The 20,890-nt window shown below is 33.3% G+C and overlaps 2 protein-coding genes across 2 annotated transcripts; one reads left to right on the forward strand and one right to left on the reverse strand.

Annotated features, from left to right (window-relative positions):
* The first annotated feature begins 11,909 nt into the window (after positions 1 to 11,909).
* On the forward strand, positions 11,910 to 12,527 carry LOC141673467 (uncharacterized). Its single transcript, XM_074480218.1, has one exon. It carries the CDS (start codon positions 11,910 to 11,912, stop codon positions 12,525 to 12,527), a length of 618 nt encoding a protein of 205 aa, XP_074336319.1.
* A 4,166-nt stretch (positions 12,528 to 16,693) lies between these two features.
* Positions 16,694 to 17,975, reverse strand: LOC141673469 (SKP1-like protein 20). The gene is made up of 5 exons (XM_074480219.1): positions 17,919 to 17,975; positions 17,487 to 17,714; positions 17,120 to 17,314; positions 16,942 to 17,031; positions 16,694 to 16,861 (listed from the first exon to the last, which is right to left on the reverse strand). Exons 1-5 carry the CDS (start codon positions 17,973 to 17,975, stop codon positions 16,694 to 16,696), a joined length of 738 nt encoding a protein of 245 aa, XP_074336320.1.
* Positions 17,976 to 20,890: the final 2,915 nt, after the last annotated feature.

Genomic DNA, 20,890 nt, shown 5'->3' on the forward strand with positions numbered 1-20,890 from the left:
ATGGACAATGACAAGGATCTTCATGATTATGTGAAAAAGGCATTGCCGCAAAGAGTGATGGACATTGTTGATCCAAGGATTGTACTAGATCAAGAAGAACATGGCTCGAATTTTAATCAATCACACAACAGGGCTTTCATGGAGGTATGCCTGGCATCAATATTTGAAGTAGGGATATTATGTTCCGGAGAGACTCCACAAAAACGCATTGACATTAGTGTTGCTATTACATTATTACATGCGGTAAGAGGCAAACTTCTGCAGTGCAGTCGGTAATGTGGTTGAGAATGACAAATAAGAATGTGTATGTATTTCCCCTACTTCTATCCATTTATATTTGTATGTTTCGATCCGTAAGTTACAGAGACCTTGCCTAATATATTGTAATTAAGTTTCTTTGTTAAACACGCTTAGACATTTGCTATTTGCTGATACATCACCCTTCATGATATTTTGACTTAGATTATCCAGTTCTATTTGCTATTTTTTGCAAGGATAATTTTCTGAACTATAGAAGCCAAAGAAAGTATGAATTGTGTGATTCTACTGTATTATTAGTGAAAATCTGAGTACATATGGATTTGCTTCTAGTTTTCGCTTATTTCAATAATTCTAATTATCACTATAACATTCTTGTTAGTTGTGGCTGGCCAGCTGGGATGATTGATGAAAAATTATGGGGTGGTATGAAAAAGATAGATTTACTTAGGACAAAGCCTTCATCCAGATGTTTTTTTGCTCATCTCGTTACATGCTCTAGATTGATTAGTCTGTTCCTTTTTACATCAGTCTGTCGAAAGCTATTTCTACTATATATCTACTCGCATGGTCACACTCCACATCAAAAGAGATATTTGACTTCAGCTGCAGCTTATTTCATTATTTGTCTTCGATATTCACTATTTAGTAGACAGACATAAGTACCAGAGAAGTGACTGTGTAAGGTTGAATTTAACATTCAATATCTTAATTTACTAATCCACATTCTGCTCCTGCTCCTGGAAAAATTTAACAATCGGAGGCTGCTTGATTCTTGAGGGGCCTAATCTAGGTATTGTACTTGGTATCAGCCTGATATGATGATCAAGACTTAGATTGGTGTTTATCTAGTTCAACCGTAATGATTATCGACGTAATTGATTGTGTATACTGATCTGTAGTAACCACCTAGTTTAATTTTTACGTTGCTCATCACTTAATGTGTAAAATTTTTAATTTAGATTTGTTTTCAGGGAAAAGTACTTCATCCAGATACTTTTGCTGCATGTATGTGCCTCAGGTTTTTTAACTAATTCATATGTGGTTGAGTTAGGTGAAGAATATGTTGCATATGCATCGACCCAATCTAGTATCTCTTTATGTCGGAGAGTTCCGATGAACCTTGCATACTGTTGCTTTAGATTTAAAAGGTTTTCTTTTTCTCTTTGATGCCTTGTATAATCTGTAGATTTGTCGTATTTGCTTCATCATAATATGTAGATTTGTCATTTTTGCTTCATCATCTGGTTATATGTTTGCTAATATGTTTTACTCCCAAGTGAAATAAATACTTGTAAAATATTATGGCAGGCGTTTTAGTTCTAAATTTGAATGAGTTAATAAGCTAAAATATAATTGAACTACTAGCTAACTTGTAGTTGGGTAACTAAACTCAAAAAATTTGCAGTCAACTCATTATAGTAATAAAAACTTGCATTTAGGTAATTGAACTCGAAAAATTTGCAATCAATTCATTAAACCGATAAAAACTTGCATTTGGGTAACCGCCGTTAACATGCACTAACAGAATTGAACAGAAATTTATCCAAATTTTATAATTTATAAATTTTATATATTTAAGAAAAATGATAAGATCAAAAACTTTATAAATTTATAAGTATTTTTTTAAAAAATAAGCACGTAAAAAAACAAACTAATTGATTTATTTAACAAAAAAACTAACTGATTTAAGCAAAAAAACTAATATATTTATTTAGCATTAAAAAACCAATTGATGTATTTAGCAAAAAAATACTAATGAATATATTTAGAAAAAAAACTAACATTAGGAAAAAAAATTGTAAAAATTAACTGATTTATTTAGAAAAAGAACCGAAGACAACTAATTGATTTATTTAGAAAAAAAATAATAAAAAATGAAAAAACTAACGAATTTCGTTAAAGTCAAAGATGATTTAAAGTTTGTGCACATTTTTTAATGTTCAATGACTAGATTGCAAGTTACATGTAGTTCAATGATCAGTTAGCAAGCTTTTTGTGTTTAGTGATGACATACTTACAAGTTGGTGATGCGTTCATTGATGTTTTAGTCTATTAACCCAAATTTGAATGTAATTCATACAGGCATGGAGAAGAAATTTTTGGTGTTAATCGCATCTGAAGGGTCACAAAACAGCTGGTACAAAGCTATGTAGTGTAATCTGATTTGGAGAGTTTGAACAAAGCTAGCTAGTTACCAGTCAAATGACCATAGATTGAACGTTTTGCAGAAATCAAATCATTCCATGACAGCTGGGATCAGTACAGTTTCCAAAGGGAATTGATCAGGAAGATGCAGAAGATACTAATTGGTCCCAGCTCTGACTTAAAGATAAGCCTTGTGCGTTAGCAATTTGTGACTTCTGGGTGGGAGGGGGAATTATAGAAAGGATGCAACCTTTAGAAGAGGGGTCAAGTTGGGTTGTTAAGCAATTTGTTAGACAATGTCAAGACTATTATTCTCTATAATTTGATTCATCCTCCTCTTCGTGTTTCTGGCAACCACTCTCTGTTCAAGAAAAACAGAAGTTTCATCATGTGTTTTGCCTTATGTGCACTATCCAATATTAAAAAAATTAACCTTAGAATTTTAGATGCATTCATCTTTTGGATATCTTTGAAGATTGACTATATTGTGGGATAGTTTGCCCAAGTCAAGCTAAGTTCATACACCAAGTTCTGAGTTTCTGCAAAATGTCTCCTTTAAAAGGTACTAAGTAGCTTTGTGGAAAACGCGACTCTCCATCAACATAAGAAATAATAAATTTCTGGACCATTAGCTTTTCCCTGCAAATAGACACTTGACTCTCCATAAATTTCATTAAGAGTTATTGCTATAAATGAAAATGTGACTTGTTTTACAACAACTGAAACTTCTCTAGGTTAAACTAATAGGTACTACTGTGATGTATAATTATGTATATTGTGGGATAGTAAGATGATTTACAACATTTGGTAAAATTAATAATCACTCATTGTATAGTTATTTCTTTTGAATAATTAATGATGACTTCAAAGCTTTCTCCAGTTAATCATTCTCTGGGTGTCATGTTTCATATAGAAGTACTAATGTCAAATGTGCTGCGGAAAAAGAAATATAATGATCATAAAAAGAGACTACAGACCACTCATCTTTTCCTTTTTGAATAATACAATTATGACTTTCATCTTTTTTCCAATTAATCATTTTTTAAGAGAGCTGCCTCACAGTGCTTTAAGCCATCTCCAATAGTTGTGATCCAAAAATCCAAATTTGGATCATCAACTGATCCAACCAACTCCAACAATGTGATCCAAATTTATGACCCAAATTACTTTTTACATATAATAATATATAAATATCATATTAAGCGATTATATCTTAAATTTATCATTTAATCATTATTAACAATTTATATAACATTTCATAAATTAATTAAATCAAAAAAATTAATACACATAAAAATATTAAAATTGTGCACTTAATTCACGAAAAACGCATTTATTGCAATAATTAATATACAAAATATCATTGATGTATATTCTTCCCACAAATGTTCAATTAATACATCTATAAGTGCAATATGTGCCTCTTTATTTTTATTTTTAAATTTTAATAAAATTATGTTTTTTCATTATTTTAAGTTTTATTTAAAAAATAAATTTTATTAACTATTAATTATATTTTTTTATTAATTATATAATTAAATAATCAAAAATCAATTCAAAAGCTTATAAATTACAAATAACAATATAATTATTTTATATTAAATCAAGTGATATCATTGTTGGAATGAAAATTTGGGATAATCTGTTCCAAATTTGAATTTTTGGATCACTGTTGGATTTGCTCTTAGTTACTACTGCATATTCAACTTCCTTACTTGTGGGGTGCTCTTATGTGACGCATCGAGCAGAGGAACGTATAGAGCATGTGTAATAGAAATATGTGGTTACTATTTCAGCAAATTTCAATACTAAGTTGTGCGAAATTCAGAGATGTGTATTCAATCAAAATTTTAAAGGATTTTTTTGAATTCTTGAAATTAAGAGCTATTTAATTTGGATTTTAAATTTTTTTTTTAAAATCTGTCGGTATTCAATTAGGTTTTTTAAAAGTTTTTCAAAATCTGATGGTATTCAAAAATCCGTTGATTATTTTTTATTTGACAATATTGTGGATTTTAATGGATTTGCTAGTTCATTTTTAATCTTTTGAAATCTCTTTAAAATACATGAGATTTTGAATGATTTGTGAAAAATTTCATAAAATCAGCAAGACTCTGCAAATTTTTTCCAGCAATTCTGTCAAAATCAACGAACAATTAAAATTAACGAAAATCTTCCAAAATGTATAGATTATTATCAATCCTTTAAAATCTGAAATGATACACCCCTTAGTTTCTAAGGCCAACTTCAAGTACAACAATAGTCTAGTTTTAAACGGTAAACCTAATTCCTTATTCTTTGATCAACAAAATCCCAGCTTTACCGCTGAACAAAGTTAGTGCTACCAGAAATATTACACACCATGTACTGCTAAATCTTAACACGGTACCATCACCTTTTTCTTTGTGTATGCACAGCCTATTTATCGCCTACCTGTTAAATCAAACGGGGAGTAACATCATCTATCCTGTAACATGCTAATACATCAGACACCATCCTTAGGCCTAGTTAGATAAAATTTCAGTAAAATAAAATTCAACTTGAGACAAGCAAAAGCAGTGCATTATAATCTCTGGAATGAAAATAGTTCAATTGATGTTATTTGATGGTGTCAAATGTCTTGAAATTCACAGTTTATACACGATTACTATCAATTACAATCCTAAGTTTCCAGCTTAAGCATCAAGCCTGTTTTTATGATTTAGGAAATGAAACTTTGTCCATATGTGTTTAGGCAAAAGTGTTGCTATTTAGACAAGATTTGAGAAATCGATTTCATTATTTTTTCATGAAAAATAAAAAAGACTTGAGATCACATAAAAAGATATTGATTGGGGAAAATATCAAAAGCTGTCGCCAATTTAGACATAAAAATAAAATAAAATAACCTGATACCAATATTTTTCGTCAGTTCAGACAGCTATAGAATTAAATGACATTCATGTTGCTTAATCCTGTGCAACCAAATCAAAAATATATACCAAATTTGAATCTTTAGGATGGTAGATGATTTGTTTAAACAAGCCACCTAGCTTGTCATTATTTGAAACATCTCCACACTTCTGACTGAGGTTCGGCTTATTGCTTGTCTTTCAACACAAGGATTCCACACTTCATCCAGAAAATTAAAGCAACTCCTCTTGAAGATGTATGCCTTCATAACAAGACGTATGATGCCAGGAGGAGTACCCTGTCTTTGCTTCTCGGAACATTGAGAGAATTAAATTTGAGGTAACAAATCCATCCATTTCTATTCCTTCAGTCCACCAAAATGCCTCAAGTTGTCTGTTTTTTTACTACAAATGAGCACCTTTTCATTTAGGCCTCAAAATATATAGTAGATCACTGGAAAGACAGTCAGTGGATATTGTTCTTTGGATTCCTTGACAAGAAATATGGGACGAAATTTGTTTACCTTTAAATATCAGGCCCGGGGCAACACAAAATTTGTATAAATTGTCATATTTTTGGAAATACTGATGTCCATTTCTATCACAAAATCTTTGCCGATGAACTGAAACTATTTTTTTTTTATTTCCCTTTCCACAGCCATAATCTCCTTGTACATGAAATGGTAATGAACCTAAACGTGAATTTTTCCAACAACTTTTCTAGTCAACTTCAAATTACTTAACATTCATCTATTACATTTTCATTGCCAAACCCAATCAACCAATATTGTTTTAAGCACATTAATATACAATTAAAGAGATTATCAAGCAGTTCTTAAGGAGTTCAAAATGAACTTAGATGAATTTCTTTTTTACCCAACATACATGTTCGAGCTTGAGCTCAAAAATAGTTGAAAGGAATCAGAGTTCAACTTAGCTCAGTTTTATCTGCAACTCTGGTTTCCGCTGCTATATTTGTGCTGACAGTATAGAGCACTGCACTTTTGCATTGCACAGTGGAGATTTACCGCTATAGAACTTTACCCATAAATAAGAATATAATTGATACTACTAGAAATAGTAGATACGACATCGGTGCTTAGACATCGGCACGTAATACACCCGATGTTAAAAGCTGTTTTAACATCGGTTTGCAAATAAGCGATGCTTAATAAGAATGCTGACATCGGTTTCACCTGCTAGCCGTTGTCTATGTTCAAATATAAAAAAGGCTAAATTAACGTTTTTAACTCATGAGCCTATACACTTTTTATTAATACAAGGTACTTCTAGTACAACCAAGTCAACAAACACAAAATAAATTTTATGCATTCCATGGTCTACTATGCTCCATCTTAAGCACAGGCACACACAGCTTCATTGCTTTGTCATTCAAATTTCCATCATCTCTTCTGTACATGAAGCGGTTTACTAGATTACCTTCCAAGAAATCAGTTCTCACGAGTCCCCGACATATGTAGAGCAGTAGTGATGATTGTTTACTCCTGTCAATTAAATAGATATATCAGCAGAGTGTAAAGAAAGAGGCTTTTTTCAAAAATGTAAATATTTTATAATTTTTTGGGAAAGTCTGTAATGAAACTTATAATGTTTCAGGATTCATAATGAAACCTTATTCTTAAAATATAAGAATAACCGGAAATAATATATCAGTTTTCATGAAAGGAAGGATCGAAAAGGAGAACCTATGTGAATAAATATTATTAATCGCCTTACATTAAAATGAACAGATGCCTAGAATTAAGTGGCCCAGAAAACAAAGATTGAAAACTGTATTGCACATTGACACTCACTGGAAACGAGCTGCATCGCTCTATTGAAGAGAAACTCAATTTACGTGTTAAGCAAAAGAAAGTGGATATATTGAAATAAGAACCTGAGACCTGCGTTTAAATTTATATAGAAGACCATCTGCATATTAAATTTATCCTCAATAAACTATACCAATCTAAAGAAAAAGACATTTGCTATGTTAACTGACCCAGCCAAAAATATTTTAAAAAACCTAGATAAAATTGAACAGAGTGGAGAACTGCAAACTGAATGTATCAAGAAAATTCCCTTCTACCAATCCTGAAAAACTTAAGTCATTTAATACTAGAACTTTCTCTCAAGTCACTGATCAACATAAATATATATTATGGAATAAGACTTAGGGCGATTAGTAGATATTTATTGTGTGTAGTAAACGAGAGAAACTAATCATTGCAGGTTAAAGTATGGACACTAATAACAAGTTTTAAAAATTTAATCTTTAATGTACGAGTCCTATATCTTCTCCTATTATGGAAAAGGTAACAAATATCAAAACTTAAATAGTTTAATATTTAGCCTAACTTAGCTTAATTGTTTTTTTCCAAAACAATACTAGACTTTCTAAAGAGCAGAACTTATATTTTTACCTTTCATCTGGGATCCTTTTCCTTTAGGTGCACTTGAAGTAAGTCTAGTTCTTGACTTGAAGAGTCAAAGTATATGACAGGCGGTTTTGTTTTTAATCTTCGAGCAAAATCCTCTACTTCCCTGCATAAAGAAAGGAAGAATTAAACAGTGCAAATAAATATGAAGTGAAAAAAGAAATAATCTATTGTCATTCCAATGACTACAGCCACCTCCCTACTTATCTCAAATCCAGGGTAGTGACGAAGTCCGATATCCCATTGAATAACCAAGGAACGTACAATGTTGATAAAACACAGTTCAATACTGAATTCACTATGACGAGCATGCGAAGCACTAAAAAACAAAAGCTCACATGATAGTGTGATAACAAGTATACCATACTGAACAGGCTCAAATATTTAAACTTCTTACAAGAATACTACTGAGGAGCAGAAGCAGGATTTAGCTCTTAAAGTGTGATTTTTACAGCCACAAAATTATGGATCAAATACAAATTCATCCTTAGCTGACCAAATTGATCTTGCTAAAAGCACACTACAAATTATGTGAGGAAGGGAATGCAAATGATACTTTAAATAAGAACGAGAATTAGAACAGGACATGAGCATGTGTATTATCAAAAAGGTCTTATTTGCAGAAATAATGAGAACATGACACATAATGACATAATGGCCATCTTGAGAGAGTTAAACTTAGAACACTTACAAACATGACAGAAAAAATAAATTTCTTGCATATCTGCTAAGTGTAAGTTTTCTAAGAAAATCCAGTTACATCGGGGAAACAATTTATGAGCAAGCGCTTTCTATTCCTTGTATGAAGGCATTCACGCAATGCGTGGGATATCTAAACTGGCTTTTTGCTAGATTAAATCAGGGTCTGTAGATAATGAGTCATGCACAAGCTTAAAATACTCCAACTGGGGGGTTTGGAAGTAAGTAATTAGTTATGATCTTAACATTTTAAGAAAGAAACATGATTATTATTGATATATGATTTGTCACTAGATATAGTCCAGAGTAATTTAATATTTTTTACTTTTTTGTTAAGAACTAATCTTTAAGAATGCTGTCAAAACAGGAAGGCTTAGTGCAAGAGCCTGATTGTTGATTAATGTGTAGTACAATATGAAAAAGAACTGTGATATTTGAACAAATATACAAAATTATGCATCATAGTACATTGAATAAATATTAACTTGTCCGTAAAAATCTAGGTCAACAGTTAAATTCCTTGTCAAGAACCTTTTCCTTAATGTTAATACCAGTCAAGTACAAGTTCCTGAGGGTTGAGTGGTAAGAGGTATAGCCTATGTGAATAGCATTAAATACAGGATTTGGAATTTCCAAACCATGTAAATCTTTATTTTGTGTGATTTTTGTTCATTGTTCTTATTTATAAGCTACGGTTTACTTTCGTAAGTACTCAAATTTTTTATAACTTGTTCCAAAACCAATCGGAAACATTTTAACTAGCAGTTGTATGTTGTAAACAAATTTCCAAAGTAAATGATCACGTAATGAAGTTCATAAGAAGTAAAGTTATATTTTGTCGGAAGTCAGAAATATTAATGATGCGCAGGTATTTTAGCAACAAATGTGCATAAAGAGAAATAGATGCCATGAAGATATTATTCAGTAGCTAACGAACAAGTACTAAAAAAATATTTAGCTTTCTGTTATGTTATTCTATAATTCACGTGTCTCGATGATGATAGTAATTAAGTATATGAAAAGATTTGAATGTAGGAGTAGCCAGGTCATCAAAAGGATGTGCAAGCAGGTTTAAGAGGGAAGTGATGAGATAGGTTTAAGAGGGAAGTGATGAGATTTAAAAGGTCCTGCTATATTATTTGTAAGCCTTGTTGTAGAATGTAAATGAACAAACGCCTATCCGCAAGATTATATGGATTCTCAGCAGTGATAAAGTAATGTACATAAAGCTCTTAAAGGTAGAACAAGTAGTTGAAATAAGAAATGAAATCTCAAGCATTTAAAGTTAATTCAGATACAATAAAGGAAAAAAATGGAATCCCAAACATTTAAACTTGAAAGGTAGTAGTGAATCGATGTTTACAGAACGGGACCTGTAAAGATTAATATGCTCACCTATCAAGCTCTTCACTAAATGAAGGATCATAATCGCCATCGTCAACATCATCCTGAAAACAGAAACTCTCATCACGAGTGTCCAGTAGCTTCAACTTATTAGCAAAAGTTGTTGAGAAAGAAGCAGTAGTGTTAATGGCATGGGCAGTAGTTTGAGAAGTATGTGTATCCTGCAAAATTGTATATTAGGGCAGTAATTTACATCACGTATGCGGTAACCAACTATATATATTTGGAATATGGTACTAAGAATGAAAGTAATAATGGATAACCTGGGCATTGATCTCGTTATGGACTTTGTTGGAATTAGATGAAGACGACGCAGCAGCAGAACATAGGGAAGGAGCATTCTTTTTGACGTCCTTGTTTTTCTTCTTCTTTTTCTTCTTAGAACACCCGACTCCCTTAGAATCTGTGTAAGTAAATGGTAGCTCGGGTAGTCCCCGTTTCTGGTGTTTTACAGCTATATTTCAGTGTGTAAGCATTCACAAAAAACTCTATTTCTACAATAATCCTTGCATCTTTTACAAACGAATAACATACAGACATCTTCAAGGTACCAAATGTCCGGCTAAAATGAAATTTTAACTATACAGCAGATCGTCACTAATTCACCCTGGGGTCAAATTTTATTAGCGTGAACAAAGACATTACTGGTTAATTAGCTAGACAAATTAGCGCTACCCAGAGATCCTAAAGCCATTGCTCACAATAGTTCTTCAAGGAAACAAACAACAACTGATTGATTGAAAATGATATACTCCTAGGTTCCCCAAACCTTTAGCGAGGGTACAACACTCCTACCTTCCCTGAACTTTTATTGGGTCCATAATATGTTTAGAAAGCGTCTATTCAAATTTTTGAAATTTTTTTTTGGAGACCTAACATTTCTCAAAAAAAATTAATAAAAATTAATTATAATTTATAATTTAGGTCGCACGATCCTAATTTGATATTGATTTTCTGTAGAAATTTATTTTTTGTATTTGACTGACTAAAGTCATGCGATTCTAATATAATATTTGTTTTGTGTTGAAATTTTTACTTTGACTTTGACGGTCTAGTATTTACGGTTAAAATTTTTCTTTTCACTTTCACTGTATATATTAATCCCTATTTTCGTAGAATTTCAAATTTTAGTATAATTTGGTAACGTCCACTCAAAATAAGAATACAAATTTTGAAATACATGGTTTACAAAACTAATTAAACTGAATTCAGTCAAAATAAAAATATAAATACTGAATTATGTGATTTATAGAGATACTAGACTAAATTTATTTATGTTGATATAAATATTAAATGTTCATTTTAATTTTTAACCAGTCAAATTAAACAACATATGATTTAATTCACAAGTACTATATAATTGAAAATATAATAAATAATTTATTAAAAAACACATTTAGTCTATTTTCAAATGTAATTTTCAGATTTTAAAATATAATTAATTCATGATTCTTTATAAATAAGTCAAAAATTGGGCACTAATATAAAATGGACATGTAATTAGCCCGGGGATTGTCACTGTTCTACCCTTCTGCATTATTCTGGAGAAAATGAATGGTGGCTTTTATTGCAGCCATTAAGCTGCTTCTCGTCTCAATAAACATCATGCACTCTTGCACATGTTTATCTGAGTCTCTTTTGTTATTTTTGCATAATAAAACTTCATTCCCAGACAGACTGCACCACCTTCTACATGACCACTTATTTGGCTTCACATGAATCTCTAACCGTTAGCAGTGGTCCTTCTTTTGTTATCTAGTATCAGTTTGTTAGGGAATAGACAAACCTAGTTAGCTAGTGTCTCCTGCTATATATAGCAGTGCATTGTCTTCTTATACTTTTAGCTTTTGTAATCAAGAACCTTTGGAATATAATCATCTTTTATTCCACTTTCTCAACTTTGTTATTAATTCATTGCAGCTATTTGTATCATGCTTGTTAAAGTCTACATGGTATCACAGCTAGCATGAATTAGCTGTGGTTCTTTCTTTTCTATTACATCTGCTCCTTTTGTTTTAGTTGCTTGTTCTTGTATTGAGTGCATTCTTGTGTTTTGTGTCATCACTCAAATATGGCAACTAGAGGGAGATTTACTTTTGCTGATATGCAAAATCCCCTTTTTCTTCATCCATCTAATGGACCCACTTCAATCTCTGTTGCAAAACTTGAAGGGGCTACCAACTACAGATCTTGGAAAAGATCTTTTCAAATCCAACTTTCTTCCAAAAGGAAACTTGGGTTCGTTGATGGCACCGTCCAAAGGAGCACTGATGATGAAGCTCTGGTTGTGCAATGGGATACATGCAACAATCTGGTAATTTCTTGGATTCATAATAATGTCTCTGAAACTATCAAGAAATCTATATTGTTCATTAGTTCTGCTAGTGAAATATGGGCACAGCTCGAAAAACGCTTTGCTCTTACAAATGGATCCAGGAAATACAAAATAAGTAAAGATTTGTATGAGTTGAAACAAAATCATTTGTATGTGGCCGATTATTTCACTCAACTCAGTAGCCTTTGGGAGGAACTCGAATCCATGTCTTTATTACCTACCATCACCACAATGACACCTGAAATCACAACTTTTCTTTCAGCCATAACCAAATATCGAGAGGAAACAAAACTTTTCCAATTTTTAAATGGTTTAAATGACAAGTATGTGCTCAGCGGAGTCAATTGCTTATGATGATTCCTCTGTCTGCTGTTGAAATAGCCTGTGTTGCTGCTATTCAGCAGGAAGAGTCACAGAGAGATCTCTTGACCACTGATTCTTTGGACAGTGATATGTCTGCTATGTATAGTAAAGCCCCCAATGATAAAACCTATTTTTGCACTGCCTGCAACACAAAAGGTCATACCATTGATCGATGCTGGTCTGTTCTAGGCTATCCAAGGTGGCACCCCAAACACAAGAAATTTACCCCTAAACCTCAAAACCAAAAATGGACTTCTAAACCCCAACCTAACCGAATGTCCAATGTTGCTCAAGGCACAGTGGATAAACCTGAGCCCTCTACTATCACCTTTACACCTCACCAACTCGAACAACTCCTCAAACTTTTGCCTGTCAATTCAGCTGCTTCTTCCAGAGACTCTGCTACTGATGATGAATTAGAAAATTGCTTCTCAGGTATGATTAGTTGTCACCTTTCAACCTCCAAAACTGATGAGTGGATTCTCGACTTTGGAGCCACAGACCACATGACAAGTTCATTTGCCAACCTTGTTGACCCCAAACCTGCACCTACAAATTTCAGCATACATCTGCCAACTGGGGAAACATCAGTCATATCACACATTGGAACAGTGTGCCTTCCTGGTCTTGTGTTGAAGAATGTCATGTTTGTACCTAATTTTCAACACAACATTCTCTCAATTCGAAAGCTCACAAGAGATAACAACTATACGGTCAATTTTCAAGCAAACACCTGTGTTATTTCTGATGCTGTCACCAAAGAAATCAAGGCAGTTGGGAATGAGAAAGGAGGCCTTTACTATTTGATGCAGGAAGTAAGAAATGGCTTTACTGCGGCAAAACATGAAAGCAACTCTGATTTGACTACTCTGTGGCATAACACGATGGGGCATGCTCCTGTCTCCAAACTGCAGCATATCACACATATCAAACCTTTTTTGGTTGACACTCCCAAGATATGTGTCACATGCCCTCTTGCAAAGTTCACCAAACTACCTTTCTCATCGAGCTCATCTCATGCAGCTGAGGCATTCTCTCTTGTTCATCTTAATACCTGGGGCCCCTACAAAGTCTACACTAGAGACAGGTATAAATACTTTCTCACTTTGGTAGATGATTACTCTAGAATGACCTGGGTTTATTTAATGAAAGTCAAGAATGATGCTTTTACAATTCTGCAAACTTTTTATGAGTATGCTTTTACCCACTTTACAAAATGCATCAAAACAATTAGATCTGACAATGCCCCAGAGTTCAGTGATAGTAACTGCCTTAAATTCTTTGCATCTCATGGGATTGTACACCAAAAATCTTGTGCTTATCGACCCCAGCAAAATGCTCGGGTTGAAAGAAAGCATAGAAGCATCTTAGAAATTGCCAGAGCACTGCGTTTTCAAGCTGGCTTAGATCTTTCTTTTTGGGGTGATTGCGTTCTAACGGCCACACACATTCTTAATAGACTCCCTAGTTATGTCTTTTCAAACAAAACACCCTATGAAGTCCTTCACAATGAACCTGCTGATTATGACCATTTGAAAGTTTTTGGTTGCTTAACATTTGCCTCACCCAATACAGCCACTGCTGATAAATTTCAACCACGTATTGTCCCCTGTGTTTTCTTGGGATATCCACCTGACACTAAAGGATATAGACTCTACAATCTCTTAACCAAAACCACCTTTATATCAAGAGATGCAGTGTTTCACGAAACTGTTATACCTTTCAACCAAAACTCTATCAACTCCTACATGACACCTCTGTCTGTACCCTTGCCTCATACACAATGTGCTGATGATGATATAATCACATCAATCCAATCTGAGGATGACAACTCTCCCTTAGATGAACATGGAGAAAACACAGAACCTATATCACCTGTCTCAGACCACTCACCAGTTACTCCTGTACCTCTCAGAAGATCAACCAGACCCTCAAAGAATCCTAACTGGATGACAGACTATGTTACTTCCATAAATCAAGTTGCTTCTCAATCTGTTCATTCAAAGTTTCACTGTTTTCTGTCAACACTTACAAAGCATCAGGATCCTGTTTCCTATAAGCAAGCCATCCAACACCAACACTGGATTGATGCTATGAACCTTGAATTGGAGGCTCTTGAAAGAAATGATACATGGGATATAGTGCCTCTGCCTGCTGGAAAGAGGGCAATTGGTTGCAAGTGGGTTTTCAAAACTAAATTTCTTCCTGATGGGACAGTTGACAAGTATAAATCGAGGTTGGTGGTTCTTGGCTGCAGGCAGGTTAGTGGCATTGACTTTGGAGAAACTTTCGCCCCTGTTGCCAAAATGACAACAGTACGGGCTCTCTTAGCTGCGGCAGCTATCAACAATTGGCACACCGTGTAGATGGATGTCACCAATGCATTTCTGCATAGTGACTTGCATGAAACAGTCTACATGACTTTGCCTAAAGGATACTCTGGACAAGGCAGCAGACTCACTCTTAATCAACTACTGTTGTCATCTCCAACAACTCTGGTGTGCAGATTGAAAAAATCTCTATACGGGCTCAAGCAAGCCCCTCGAAATTGGTTCAGCAAGCTGTCAATTCATCTTCAAACCTCTGGTTACAAGCAGTCTAAGTCAGACTATAGTTTGTTCACCTCTGTTACAGACACCACTATCACTTTGATACTCGTGTATGTGGATGATCTGTTACTAGCAGGAAACTCTATGACTACTCTATCCTCTCTCAAGGCCTCATTGTCTCAATCTTTTCACATGAAAGACCTTGGAGAGCTCAGGTATTTTCTTGGCTTAGAGATAGATAGGTTCCCCTCTGGTTTCTTCATTTCTCAAAAGAAATACACCATGGACCTCCTCAAAGATTACAATATGCTTCTTGCTAAACCTCTCAAACTGCCATTGGATATACATACGAGGTTGACTCCTGATAAGGGTGTGCCTCTGTCAGATCCTCAAGCTTACCAAAGATTACTTGGCCGCCTCATTTATTTGACAATCACAGGGTCGGACATCACTTTTGCAATTCACATTTTGGCTCAAGACATGCAACGTCCAACAAACGTCCACATGCAGGCTGCTAAAAGGCTTCTCAGGTATCTTGTGAGTAATCCAGGTCAAGGCATTCTCTTGGCTTCTTCCTCAGCTGCTCAAATCACTGATTACTGTGACAGTGATTGGGCTAGCTGCCAAGCAACAAGGCGATCCACCTCTGATTTTTGCATCCTGCTGGGTGATTCACCAATATCATGGAAAACCAAAAAATAATTCATTGTCGCACGCTCAACCGCTGAAGCTGAGTATCGGGCCATGGCCCTCACAACGTGTGAATTAACATGGATCTCTGCTCTGTTGAAAGATCTGGGACTCTCCAAGTTGCCTCCTGCAATATTGAAGTGCGATAACCAGGCTGCAATATCCATAGCAGCAAATCCAGTCATGCATGAACGCACGAAGCACATAGAACTGGATTGCCACTTCATTCGCGATCACATTCAGTCTGGTGCTCTTGTCACACAACATGTTCCATCTCATGCTCAGGTGGCCGATATTCTGACTAAACAGCTTCCAGTTAAGCAGCACAAGTATCTTCTCCACAAGCTTGGCACTTCCGTTCCACCTCCAGTGCAGCTTGAGGGTGAGTATTGCAGCCATTAAGCTGCTTCCCGTCTCAATAAACATCATGCACTCTTGCACATGTTTATCTGAGTCTCTTTTGTTATTTCTGCATAATAAAACTTCATTCCCAGACAGACTGCACCACCTTCTGCAAGACCACTTATTTGGCTTCACATGAATCTCTAACCGTTAGCAGTGGTCCTTCTTTGTTATCTAGTATCAGTTTGTTAGGGAATAGACAAACCTAGTTAGCTAGTGTCTCCTACTATATCAAGCAGTGCATTGCCTTCTTTGGAATATAATTATCTTTTATTCCACTTTCTCAGCTTTGTTATTAATTCATTGCAGCTATTTGTATCATGCTTGTTAAAGTCTACAGCTTTCACTGACCTCGGTGCATCACAGTCAGTTTCACAGTCTAACAACGTTATCACAGATAGATTTGTTTTCAAATATATATAAATATTACCTACACTAGTTCAAATTTTACATGGTACATGTAAAATTAATAATGTGGGAAATGTAAAGATTTGAGTCACATTTTCTATATTATAATCAAGTGAAATGGTTGGCATAAAGAAAAAGTAAATGAGGGGAAGAAGCAAACAAGTAAAGATTACCTCCATTCCCTCCATCAATGAAATGAAGAAGTTGGTTAATAGAACGAGTATCTTCAAAGTTGTTGGGCTTTGGTACAATTGCAGTTGTCTGGCGAGGAACGTGCTAACCAAGTTGGAACACAGAACGTAATATTATAAACTTGAATGTATCTTCTTCAGATAAGGAATACAAAGGATGCTCACCTTTATATTCTCGTGTCCCTGTTCCTTATCCTTTGGATTGTTTTCCTGGAGCACTCTAGTTACTGTCTCCATTATTTCTGTAACATCAGACTGCACAAAACATAGTCAAATTAACAGAGTGCACACATAACATGAAAGAAAGAGTGAGTTATAAGGCTTGGTTATTATAAGAATAAACCTTTGAAAGATCGTCTGCCCAATACACCGAGCTAAGAAATACTTCAGCAGGCTGTTTACTCGGAATCTTTTTGAGCAAAGCTTCACACGTGCAATCAATCAATGTTTTCTCTTGCAGGAAGTCTGCAGTTTGAATGAACTCACAAAGAACAGGTACCTCCATTTTATGGAAGTTTTTAAAACGAGAAATGCTCGCCTATCAAATTGAAAATTGAAAGTTAATTTCTTTATATCGAGTAATGTCCTTTACAAGAAAACTATAACAAAAGAAACTACAATTCACTTGGTAGCTTAATTATAATAATTGTTGTTGCAATAACATATATATAGAAAACTAAGAAGAAAAAACAAACAAAGATGTCTCTAACCTTGTGATAATGAAGATGTCGACTAAATGCCAAAGCGGCAACCAAAAAGTTTGGTCTAACTGTTGAAGGTACAATTATAGGTTTGTCCTTAGAACCTCCAAACCCTTGTTGCAATGCTGCGTATATAGTCTCGCATATTTGGGCAACCTCTGGTTCAACCTCATGTATATGAAGCTCATGTTTATGACAATCATAAGTTTGAAGAAATGCAGGGGACTTCTTCAGAGTCTGAAATGTACAGTGAATAACTTTACACAAACACAAGTATCATCGTATTGCATTTAATATAATTATATATAAGGTACCCAATTGTTACAGGTTGGAGAACTCATGCAAGAAAGGCGTTCCATTGAAGGTAATTTAGTTAAATATAATAAACTGAAACTGAAAAATAAGAAAAATCTCACAAGAGAGATTATAATGTTGCACTACCTCTTGTTTCTGCACTTTGAGTTCTGTCATTTTGTTACCACCAAAATAGCCCGACATATCAAACTTAAATATATTCCCTTCTCAGTTTAAATGTGACCTGCATTTGAAGAATTTTTAGATGAAGACATGCATGCATATTCCTGTGTCATACAACAATCAAAAGGAAAGATTGACATTTTTACTTGGGGGACTTTATAATCTCTTCTGCTTTTACCAAGGTGGTGTAGATGTAGTAGGAAACACTGTATTTTATAAAAGATTTTCTAGTGTGTGCCCGTGGGGTTGGTGATTGATGAGGTGTTTATAAAATATTGGTAGAGAGTTAATCACAGCATGGGTTCTATAAATGCAAAACAAAGTTTTACTATTTTCATCTATTTTAATGAAGTATAATAATAATAAATGTTTTGATTATTATCATGTGCGTAATTTTTCTTAATTCCCCAAAAATTTTGCAACTTTGTAATAAATTAAAAATATAAAATAAAGTAAAGTTTACAGAACAAAATAACAATTTAGCTTATCATAATTCATAACCACTAATTTACCTACAAGCTTCCTAGTGAACCATACAAAACCTTGCAAGGAAAAAATTTATGTAGATAAAAGTTGGTGTACAAGTACAATATTGCACTAAACATGGAAGCCTTGTACAAATATCACTACCTTATTAAAAATATGGAAAATCGATTATATTAGATTATAAAACTTTTATATACAAAACCAGCTAGTCAGCAGAAGTGCAGAAAATACACCGAACATAAATGATGAAATAGTAATCTGCCTAACTCCTAAAATGATAAAGTGTACAATGTTCAGGAAATTAGAGTAAAAAACGTGATTAATTGTCTCCCTGATTATATTTAAATTACGTCGAAAATCATTTTTTATAAAATTATTTTGATAAGAAATTAAAATTTTATATTTAGAGAGGAAAATTGTTTAAAAGATGATAATCACACATCTCTCAATTTTTTTTCATTACTTATCCAAAAACTAAAATGTATTCTTACAATTGGACTGATTCCCCTTAACCAATAAAACAGTCTCCACCAATTCAGACTCTGACATGCAATCAGAACACTAACATCAAATCCAAGCAATTATAAGAAAAACTAGACTAAATCGACTAAGAAAATAAATAATATGATAACAGATATGTACTTAAATCGGGAATTACATGTTTCGATCTCTCAATTCAATCATAGAACTAACATCATACACAAGTGCACCCTTAACGAAAGTAATAAGGCTAACAACATGTGTTTAAAAATGAGCAAGGAAAGAGGGCAAAGTGCAACGTACCTCCAAGAATGCTTAACCAGGCGATGCACCAGGAGAGTCCGCCTACAAAAATAAAGTTGTATTATAGTAATAATGATGTTATCGTTTTGCATCTGTAAATTACAGATTATATTCTCTTACCAATAACAAAATATTTACATAATCCTAAAAATATAACAATCTATTCTCTTAAAAATATTATTTGCCCAACGACAAATGTCAAATGTAATAAAGACGCAGGTCCCACCTGTTCAAAAATGTGATAAAAAATTTCTTAACCTGTAATTATTTTTTCCCCGAAAAGTTTTTTAAGAAAATAAATACATTACAATTAAGAGAAATCATATTTATAGAATATTAAAAGATACCATCATATAAGGAAATAAATCCAATTTTATATTTGCTAAAGAATGTATTATAATTTTAGTTTGAAAATTATTCTTGAGGTGTATTTTTTTTTTATCGTAGTTAACCCGCAGCCGCTACCTTTCGGGTGCGCACTGGGTAAACCCTACGGGTTCACGTAATAGCCTGCAAACTCTTGAGGTGTATTTAATATGAATTTTACAAACTTTTTAGGATTTTTAAAATTTCAGAAAATTCGATTTAATTTAAAAATTACTTGGGTGATACATACTGAGAGCATTTTTAATGGGATTGGCTATAATGGTTGGCTAAATTGGACCTATGAGCATCTCGTTACAAAACGCTTAGGTAAATAATCTAGTTGGCATTTAGATATCAAGTATAGGGCATATTTATATAATATATAAAAAAATTATACTACAACCATGTATTAAAAAAATTATACTACAACCATGTATCCACTTACCAAAAATTATAAACAATTATTTTTAGTTGGCTATATTTGACCAATTAAGAAAATCCTTATGTATAATTTTACATATAATCATAATATAGATAATAGTATTGGAGTGTATATCAAACCCCTTAGTTAAAATTTTACAAAATGGTGATAACCAACCATTATATCCAACCTTTTTGCATTTACCATTGGAGATGTTCCAAGACATTATATAAAATTTACGTAATCTGTAAGACATTTTGTTTCGATGGTATTACCTATATTGGTTGACTATAATTTAAAAATAGTATGTTATTAATATTTTAAATTGTTATAAATGTAATATATTACTTTAATATGGTAATAACTAATACGTAATCTTCCTACAAATTTCTTATAGTCATGTAGTGATAGACAAATATAGCCATCGATAGGAGGTTGTTTATGAATATAGAGAAGGGGTGTATATGGTTGGAATGTGACTTTTTGAAAATATTGACTATAATTTTTATTTCCGGACAACTCATTTTTTAGTTTAAGGGTTATTTATGGTTGGAGATGTTCTAAGAATTTTAAAATATTCATTAAAATCTAAGTGTATAATTCAATGAGAATTTAAAATATCTATTTAAATATGATGATATTCACAACTACCTCGACTTTTTTGTATTATAAAATGATGAATTTTATTGGTTTTGCTAGTATGTTTTATACCTTTTGAAATCTTGTTTTTCATGAAATTTTGAATAATGTCGGAATTCTGTTATCTCTTCTTCAACTTTTCTAAAATCCACATAAAATTAAAAGTAATCTTTCAAAATTTATATAATATTATCCATTTACTAAATTCTAAATCGAATACGTTGTGTTATTGTACTAATTA

Source organism: Apium graveolens, chromosome 7 (genome assembly GCF_009905375.1).
Source record: "Apium graveolens cultivar Ventura chromosome 7, ASM990537v1, whole genome shotgun sequence".
Taxonomy (NCBI): domain Eukaryota; kingdom Viridiplantae; phylum Streptophyta; class Magnoliopsida; order Apiales; family Apiaceae; genus Apium; species Apium graveolens.

Bases quoted from the DNA above. Each gene is read 5' to 3' on its own strand.
- LOC141673467 (XM_074480218.1), top strand. From the start codon at position 11,910: ATGGCAACTAGAGGGAGATTTACTTTTGCTGATATGCAAAATCCCCTT.
- LOC141673469 (XM_074480219.1), bottom strand. From the start codon at position 17,975: ATGTCGGGCTATTTTGGTGGTAACAAAATGACAGAACTCAAAGTGCAG. The intron at 17,715-17,918 runs GTAGTGCAACAT...TGTACATTTCAG, and splicing joins TCAAAGTGCAGAAACAAGAG to ACTCTGAAGAAGTCCCCTGC. The intron at 17,032-17,119 runs GTTTATTCTTAT...TGTTTTGTGCAG, and splicing joins GGGCAGACGATCTTTCAAAG to TCTGATGTTACAGAAATAAT.